This window comes from Talpa occidentalis, unplaced genomic scaffold (assembly GCF_014898055.3).
Source record: "Talpa occidentalis isolate TD23 unplaced genomic scaffold, MPIMG_talOcc4v2.1 talOcc4.5, whole genome shotgun sequence".
NCBI classification, from domain to species: domain Eukaryota; kingdom Metazoa; phylum Chordata; class Mammalia; order Eulipotyphla; family Talpidae; genus Talpa; species Talpa occidentalis.
In genome coordinates, this window is record NW_023604861.1 from 45,332,282 (window position 1) to 45,341,930 (window position 9,649).

The 9,649-nt window shown below is 36.4% G+C and overlaps 1 protein-coding gene across 3 annotated transcripts in view; it reads left to right on the top strand.

Annotated features, from left to right (window-relative positions):
- CDK8 (cyclin dependent kinase 8) overlaps positions 1 to 7,084 on the top strand; it is a 95,420-nt gene extending 88,336 nt beyond the window's left edge. The window contains exons 10-13 of one of the 3 annotated variants that reach the window (XM_037527061.2): positions 1,225 to 1,322; positions 2,024 to 2,102; positions 2,229 to 2,384; positions 5,672 to 7,084. In XM_037527061.2, the coding sequence (XP_037382958.1) occupies positions 1,225 to 1,322; positions 2,024 to 2,102; positions 2,229 to 2,384; positions 5,672 to 5,797 (459 nt within the window). In that variant the 3' untranslated portion in view covers positions 5,798 to 7,084. Of the gene's footprint in view, positions 1 to 1,224; positions 1,323 to 2,023; positions 2,103 to 2,225; positions 2,385 to 5,671 lie in introns of all 3 variants that reach the window. The other 2 variants (XM_037527060.2, XM_037527062.2) reach the window with 2 other exon arrangements.
- The last annotated feature ends 2,565 nt before the right edge of the window (positions 7,085 to 9,649 follow it).

Below are 9,649 nucleotides of genomic sequence, written 5' to 3' on the forward strand. Positions count from 1 at the left end.
AATTAAACCTACATTTTAGAATATTTTATATCCTTCTATCTTCTAAGTATGTAATTGCCCATTAAGTCTGTTAGTTTCTTGCTTTTCAAAGTTTAGCCCTAGTCTAGCAGCATTAGAATCATCTGGGAACTTACTGGAAATGTTGATTCTTGTGCTCCTGCCCAGATATACCAGTCAGAATCAGAAGCTCTGGAAGTGAAACCTAGGAATCTATTTTAAGACATGCTCTTGGGCTGATTTTGATGTACTGTAAAGCCTGAAAATCATTGCATTAGATCAAAGATTATAAACTAAGTGGCCACTATTTATATAATCTCATAATTCATGTGTAAAATTAAATATTCTAATTTATGAGCCTTCAGTAACTATGTTTTACCCAAAATTACCGAATTTTCACATTACTATGACTTTTCTACATATATAATAGTGATAATAATAATAGCTGACATTTATATAGTACTTTCTTTGTGCTAGACACCATTATAATTCCTTTCCATGTGCTCGTTTAATCCCCAAAACAAACCAGTGATAATAGGTACTATTTTTAATTTCTATTTGACAAATAGGGTTACAGAGAGGTTAAGTGACTTAGCCAGAGTCATTCAGTACTCAACTAATAAATGTCAGAATTTGAACCCCAGTGGAGTCCTTCCAGAGTCTCAATCACTTAAGTACTTTGCCCGTTCTATATCAGTCACCCTATTTCTTCAGATTAGTGCAACACTATCTAAGAGAAATTTCTCTTATTATCTGTGCTGACCAGTAGGGTAGTCACTAGCCACATGTGACTGTGAAGTTCTAGAAATGTACTTGATGTGACTGGGAAAGTTTTTAATTTAACTTGTTTTAAGTAATTAGAAATTAAGTCAGTATAACCACTTGTGGCTAGTATAGTTTCTCCTTAATAGAAAAATAATAAATATAAGAATTTTAATCCTATTCTAAGATGAGACAAAGCAGTTTAGATAATGTGGGGAAATGGTCATTGGTTTAGAGTAAGAAGACTTATTTATAGGAGAACCAACTGAGATCACGAATATTAGAATGACTAAAATGTGAATTACTACACTAAATTTAATAATTAGGAATATTTTTGTTAATGTTGGGCAATGAAATACTCTACAAATTGTGATAACAATCATCAAAACCATATATTTCCCACATATTGCCAGAGTATAACTATGACAAGTAATTTAGCAATGTGTTTATGATTTGTGGTTTCAGCTTCAGAAGTTGCTTACTATGGACCCAATAAAGCGAATTACCTCAGAACAGGCTATGCAGGATCCCTATTTCTTAGAAGACCCACTTCCTACATCAGAGTAAGTGATCAATTAATGAACTCACCAACATGATAGAATTTGGGGAGGGCTTGCTTTCTTTCAGTTGTCCTGCTAGGTTGCCAATCCTTTTATATGGAGTATGAAGAATATTCTTAAGGCAAGCCCAAAATTAGCTTTTATGACTCGAGTGTCATTTAGGCAGTCTACTCTTGCTTTGTGAAACATCGTTAGCATTAGTTTCAACATTAATCAGTTATTTACTGAAGGTTGATTATGCATGTAGTAATCATTCATACTCACTGAGATTGCTCATTTCTTATAGTTACAGTTTTGTGCTCCAATTGCAAATCCCATTCTCAAATAAATTTTCCTATGCCATCATTTATTTTAAATCTAATAAGGAACATAAAAAATGTGTTTGAAAAGTGACATTTCAGCTGAATTTATATTTTTGGTTTTCTGTCTTTGGTAATAAAAAAATAATGCTGGGATAAAAGAAGAAAGTTGAGTCATGCTAAGCTGATTATTGATTATTTTTATGCAATGAAAAGTCCTCAGATGGCTTGTTATAATGTGACTGATTAGAAGAAATGATTCATCCTGTCACAGGTGCATGAAAGGTATTACAAATATGGATACAAAGTCTGTCTTAAAAGATTAAAATGAAAACCATTTTAGCAGAGCATTTGTAATACTGATTAGTATACCAGAAATTGTTTTTCTTTTTTTCTCGTGATCAGCGTTTTTGCTGGTTGTCAAATCCCTTACCCAAAACGAGAATTTTTAACGGAAGAAGAACCTGATGACAAAGGAGACAAAGTAAGTATTAAAGTATAGTTGGCAGCTTCTTGTTTTATTCAGTGCCACCATAACATTTTCTGGTTTGTTTCAATTTGGTTCTCCTTTTGAGTTGAACTGTATTTTTCTGTTTAACCAATTGAGAAGAACCAGCAGCAGCAACAGGGCAATAACCATACTAATGGAACTGGTCACCCAGGGAATCAAGACAGCAGTCATACACAGGGACCCCCGTTGAAAAAAGTGAGAGTTGTTCCTCCTACCACTACCTCAGGTGGACTAATCATGACCTCAGACTATCAGGTATTTCAAGTTTATTTTGTATTTGTCTGCCATGTCAATATTTGCATGTGGGTTTGTGAACATCAGAAAATAAAATTTAATTGGGAAAATATTGACCATTATGTACCTAAGGAAATACATTGTTAGGAAGTGTTATCAGCATGGAAAAGTGCTCACAATGGTATGGTAGGGGATGATGAGACTTTTGAATGATCAAAATTAAATAATGCCATTTATTAACTATGTTGCCTTAGATAAATAATATAACATTTTCCGATGTTAGTTTTTATCTGTAAAATGAAACTAGGAAAGCCTAACTTGTCAATTGTGGAAGTAGACATGATATGTCTTATCTTACCTAGCTTATAATATTAACTAAAAAAATGATTTCTGTTGTTTTGAAACAACAATTAAGAACACAGGCTTTCAGGGCCTCCCCTGGTGGTGCAGCAGTTGAGCTCTGGGCTGTGAAGCTGCCCGCAGCCTCTGCAATGCTGGTTCAATCCCTGGCCACCGGTGAGGGTCCCACATGGCGCAACAGACCTCTCCTGCCGCGCCCACTGCTTCCCTCAGCAGTGTATTTCTTCGTCAGTCTGCCTGTTCTGTTCCCCGCTCTGGCTCTGGTGAATTCTCTCACCCTCCTGTGCTTCTGACTGTACCCAGTGCTTGTATGTATGTGTAAATAAATAAATGAATGAATGAATAAATAAATACAGGCTTTCAAATCCCAGCCCAGCTGTTGACTTCCCCGCTCTGGCTCTGGTGAATTCTCTCACCCTCCTGTGCTTCTGACTGTACCCAGTGCTTGTTTGTATGTATGTATGTATGTATGTATAAATAAATGAATGAATGAATGAATACAGGCTTTCAAATCCCAGCCCAGCTGTTGACTTCTAGGTAACTTTAAGTGGTTCAACTATTCTCAGTTTTCTCATTTGTAGACTATAGACAATAGTTAGTGTGAGGTTATAGGAAGGATTAAATGAGATAATGTAGCCTAAGGCAAAGTGGCTAGCCCAACATAGATACTTTTATCATTTTTATTAGCATTATCATTAAAATTCTTGGTAGCATTCACAGTATACAGTAAGCACTTCTTAAAGGTTGTGAGTGGTCCTGGTGATGGTTATAAGAAGAGGAGGTTACTGAGTAGCTACTGAGTAGTAGTAGTGTCAGCTACTACTTAAGTATGAAACATACATTATTTCCTTTAGTTGTTATAACTCTGTGAGGTGTTGTCATTGTCATTTCAGGAAACTGAAGCTCACAGGGGTTAAATAACTTTCACATGTTTACTCAGTGAACCATTGGTGGGCAAAGGACTTCAGACTTAGATCTGACTGTAAAGACTGCTCCATTGCCTACTTCTGGATTCTATCAAGAGACATTGTCAGTTCCTTTGCTGAAAGAACCATTTTGAACATTGTAATATACTTTCCCATTCATTTAAATCATATTTTACAACTAAATTGGGTTTCATTGTGGGAAAAACTGTGAAAACTTGACTATTTAGAGCTATTTATCTACTTAAAGAGCAAAAGAGATCTTATTAAACTGACAATACTCACAGACACTGCTACTGCACTTAAAAAATCAGATATTAGCTGTTTTTTAGTTAAGAAAAGGTTCAGTTCACCAACCTTGGAAATCATTGCCTGCATAATAATTCCCCTCAGTAAGCAAATAGAGGAAATCAAGGATAGATGTCTTTGGGTGTTTGATGTTTGCACCAGCATCATTTCCTCCCCATTTGCATGGGAAGAGTAAATCTTTCTTGGATCAAGAATGTGTTTGCACACTAAGGTGATTCATCCTTAAAATGAAGCACAGCCAGCCATACTCTATAGCTGTTGCTGCTAAAACCAAAAAAATGTTACTGTCTTTTTGTTTGTTGATGTTTTTATTTTGGTTCATTTTGTGGGTGATTTTTTTAGTATTTCTGACTGAAATTCATGTATCACTTTTTTAAAAATGTTACTTTGGGGCCTCCCCGGTGGCACAGCGGTTGAGCGCTGGGTTTCGAAGCTCCCCGCGGCCTCTGCGGCGCCGGTTCAATCCCTGGCTGCTCCCCGGCCACTGGAGGAGGGTCCCACACGGTGCGCAGACCTCTCCTGCCGCCCGCTGCTCCCCTCAGCAGTGTACTTCGGTCCTTCTGCCTGCTCTGCTCCCCGCTCTGGCTCTGGTGAATTCTCTCACCCTCCCGCGCTTCTGACTGTACCCAGTGCATGTATAAACAAACAAATAAATAAAATACGTGCCTCTTTAAAAAAAAAAAAATTATTTAAAAAAAAAAATGTTACTTTGTAGCACTGGCAGAATTTGTAATTTATGATTTATTAGGTATGCTTCAAAAGGGGAAAGTAATGAGTTGTGGTAAATCTTTTATGGTCTTTGTTGTAATACAATAGATCAAAATTAGAGGATTCAACTCTATCATTGTTCTTTCCCTTTGTACTATTTGTAGAATTGAGAATACCATTTTTCTTTTTTTTAAAGATTTATTTATATATACAATAACTGGAGTATAGGCAGGAGGGGTGAGAGGATTTGCCAGAGACAAGAGTGGGGAGCGGAACAGGAGAATTGACTGAAATACACTGCTGAGGGGAGCAGCAGGCGAGACAGGAGAGGTCTGCTGCGCCATGTAGGGGTTAGCTCCCTGGCCTGGGGTAGAACTCTTGCTGCAGTGGCTGTGGATAGTTTCATAGTGCTGAGACTTAATCCCTTGTGCCACCAAGGAGGCCCCTCTTCTTGTATTTCAATAAATATTTTACTTTTGTCTGTAACTTATAGTAGGAAATAAGATTGATTATTCTGTAGGGCATAAAAATATTTAATGCCAAAGATGATGTTTCAGTGGTATCTTTTCTTGATATACTCATTTTATTTAGTAATATGTGTGTTGGGGAGCTTTCTGTTAAAGAAATGAGCATGTGAATTTGCTTTTGAATTTCCAACGGTATATATTAACTTAATGTGTAAACCTCTCAAGCAAATTATTAAATATCAGTAGACACAGAACAGCATAAAAAGGTGTTACTGTTGTAGGAAAAAATGTAGTATACAACAAAATAAGAGTTGGTTTAGTAGTATTTACTAGCAGTACTTCAGACCTTAATAAAGAAAAGCTGAAATTAAAAGATTTAGGGGTTTTGTCATTTTAATTCTAAAGCTAATGCATAGCATAAGACATTTGCCTTTGTACAGCCCTGAAATGACACTTCAAGCACTTATTAGCTTTTTTGGATTGGGATATGGCCATCTCAGAAACACCTGAATCACATTTCTCCCCCCATCTCCTTTTCCAGCGTTCCAATCCACATGCTGCCTATCCCAACCCTGGACCAAGCACATCACAGCCACAGAGCAGCATGGGATACTCAACTACCTCCCAGCAGCCTCCGCAGTACTCACATCAAACACACCGGTACTGAGCTGCGTTGGAATATTGTCAATGCACTGTTGCAAATGCTGCAGGACTGACTGTGCAGCTCTCTGCAGGAACCTGGTATGGGCCATGAGAATGTACTGTACAACCACATATTCACAGTGTCCAGTATCCAAGTTCCACCACTTTTCACAGATTGGGGTAGTGGCTTCCAAGTTGTACTTATTTTGGAGTTAGACTTGAAAAGAAAGTGCTAGCACAGTTTGTGTTGTGGATTTGCTACTTCCATAGTTTACTTGACATGGTTCAGACTGACCAATGCATTTTTTTCAGTGACAGTCTGTAGCAGTTGAAGCTGTGAAATGTGCTAGGGGCAAGCATTTGTCTTTGTATGTGGTGATTCTTTCAGTGTAACAACATTATCTGACCAATAGTACACACACACACAAACACACACACACACATTTAACTGGTACTTGAAACATACAGTATATATTAACTCATCAAAATAACCAAGCCTCAAAATGAGATTATTTTGGTACACTTTTCATTTTAGTGTCTTATCAGTGAATTGATTCATTTTCTACATTAATCAGTGTTTTTTGACCAAGAATATTGCTGGGTTTTTTTTCAAAGTACAAAAGGCTACATGGTTTTTCCAGAAAGGTTTCAAAACTCCCAAAGATTAATTTCCAACTTAGATGTTTGTTTTTATTTTCAATCTATGACTTGACTGGTATTAAAGCTGCTATTTGATAGTAATTAAGTATGTTGTCATTGATATAAACCTGTTTGGTTCAGCAAACAAACTAAAATGATTGTCATAGACAGTGTTTTATTTTTCCTGTTGGTGTTGCTGATTTGTGAGCATGCTTTAAGATGAAAAAAGCATGAATGATAAATTCCTTAAAAAGGTGCGGCATCCGATTCAGATATTTTGTCTTGATTTTAAAGCTGGTTGGTGTAGTGCTATTAAAATTTTGTTCAGTTAATTTTCTTTTAAAAAACTCGTTCGCACGTTGTTTAGGGTGCCCTTACTTCAGCAAAGGAGAAGGAGTAGGAGAGCCTTAGAATTTTTGAGGAAAAAAAAAAACCTATAACATACAATGTACTGTATCAAACTATTTTACATGAATGACACAAGTATTCTGAATTTAAAAAAAAAATTGAACATTGTTAAAAACAAGGTGTTACGTAATAAATTTATTTTTCATAAATCAAAATGGAGTCAACTGTATTTTTATGTGCACAAAGATGTTTTGCTTTAAGATGTACCTTAACAAGTGACCTCTAAATAAATCTCCAGTTCTCAATTATATCTATATATTGTGTCTCCATAATAAAGTAGAGTAAATGACTTATAATTTAGATACGGATTTCTTTCTATTACACTTAGTACTATAATATAAAAGATATGAAATAGTGGTACCTTCCTGATTGGAAGAAATTACAATAACCCTTCTAGAATAATGCCTAATTTTGTATTATACTGAGAACAATTTGACTGTTTTATCCCAAATAATTATTTTTCCTCCTGTCTTAAGCACAAAATACAGGATATTTAAAAAATTTTTTTTTCTTAAAAATCCATTCATGTAAAAATATCCTAAAAATATATTATTATATGTGATATATATCATGTGTGTTAAAAACTGAGGAATTTCAGTACTTTTAGGAACCCATTACCATCAGGATGATTTTAGGAGTTGAATTTGTGTTTGCATGTTAAGTCTTCCCATCCTATCCCATATTGCAGATATGATGATTGAGCCCCCCTCTTCAAACCCTCAGGAGCTTCCCTTTTATCACAAAATTGAGTTAGAGCCCTCCAAGTTTGACTTTTGTCTATCTTACCCTTACTATGTCACTCTGTCTTTTAATTTTTCTCCCTGTCTTTAATGCAGTGTTTTTCAAATTTAAGGGTGTGAGAATCATCTAGAGTTTTCTTTTTTTTTCTCCTGTCCCAGAGGTTGATTTGGTAGGCTTGGGGTAAAGCATGGAATCTTCATTTTTAACAGCTGTTTATGCAATTTTCTGAGGAATGCTGGTATAGAAAAATACCTCCAGCCGGGTCTAAAAATTGAGCGAACAGTAGCAAATTAAATGGCTTGGAGAGGGGGCTGCTCTGCTAACAACCTATTTTCTCTTCATGCATGAATTTCATAAAACAAAGCTCAATATAACATGTTCCACTCTAAATGCTGGAAGCTCCTAGGGCTCAGTTCTCAGATTTCTTTATTTCTTTATCAACTCCCATTCACACTCTGAGTGATGCTTATTTCGTTTTGTTAAACATGTTGAGGACCATAAGTTTTAGGTAAGCAACCTGTTTTCTCCCTAAACTCCAGACTCACAGATTTCACTGCATCTCTGACAAATAACAGGCATAGTCATACCCCTGCTATCATTGTCTAGCCCATTCCCCGACTTTTTTTTTCCTACATAATACCTATCACCTGACCTGTAACATATACAGGACTATTTTCTTTCTTGCCCCATGGAATGGAAGCTCCTGGAAAGGAGTCCTGTTCCATCTCAAACCTCACCTCTTCATTCTTGCTTCCCTAGGTGATCCCATCAAGGCTTTTACTGCCCATCTCCCACTGCAACAAGCCACACTCATCTGTTTCATAAACTTAGAATAACTTCCTGCCTGTTTTCCTCCCTTTTCTCTCTAGCCTTTTTGACACAGTAGCCTGAGTGATTCTTTTAACAGAGATTATCCCACTCCTCTGCTCACATCCCTCCAATACTTCTTAGTAAAAAGCAAAATCTTTACAATCTAGCCTAAATCCTTATTTGTTCTAGCCTCCTGTTTCTTATCCAGCCCATTTTTTGTTTTTCTTCTCATGTGCTTTACTCCGGCTACCCTACTCTCTTTATTGTTCCTTGAATCTGCCAAGCGCATCCTGTTTCAGGGCTTTCATTCTTGCTGTTCCATCTTTATCTTTTCCAAATGCTCTCCCCATCTTGGTTCTTGGCTTACTCCTTCACTCCTTCCAGTCTCTTCTTATTAGAGACACTCTCCCTTTCAACTCTATATAAAATACCCCACTTCCTTATACCCACTAACATTGTCTTTCCTCTTTAACCTGCTTTATTTTCCTGCATATGCCTAACATATGACTGTTTATTGTTTTCCCCCACTCCACTATAAGATAAACTCCACAAAGTCTTTTAATTGAAATGTAGTTGACATATAACGTTGATAGATTCAAGATGTACACGTGTCTACTTGAGAAACACCTACCCCAATATAATTATCACCATTATGTTAGCTAATATCTCTAGGCAGTCTTTATTTACCTCAATAATCCCAGCAACTAGAAGAGTACCTCACACATAACAGTGTTCATAAATTCTAATGAATAAATGTCTTTGTATTTAAATATCAAATACAATAATATCTCAAACTCAACATACACAAAAGAGAACTTTTTGTCTTTTCTCCTTAGCTACCATCATTTCTCCTAATACCACCTAACTTCCTAACTGACCCACCCTGCCCCCCTTCGTGCCATTCAGTAGCCTGTCTTCCCCACAACAATGATCTTTTTTTTTTTTCCAGAACAATGAACAACCTAGCATTTTCACACATGTATGTATTTTTCTGCTATGTATTTGTTTATTATTAGTCTCCCCCATTAAGGCAGGGACTTTATAGGCCTCTTCAAGAATAAGAGCACTATGCATGCTCTTAATCTTTCAATTGCTTCCCATAACACTTAGAATAAAGTCAGAATTTCTCAACATCACTTACAGTGTTTCTTCGTTAGCTCTCCACTATTCTCATTTCCTACCACTTTCCCCATTGCTAACTACTGCAGTGACCTTAGACTCTCTTCTCATCCTTGAAAATGTCAAGCGCATTCCTGTATCAAGGCAATTTTCTTGTTAT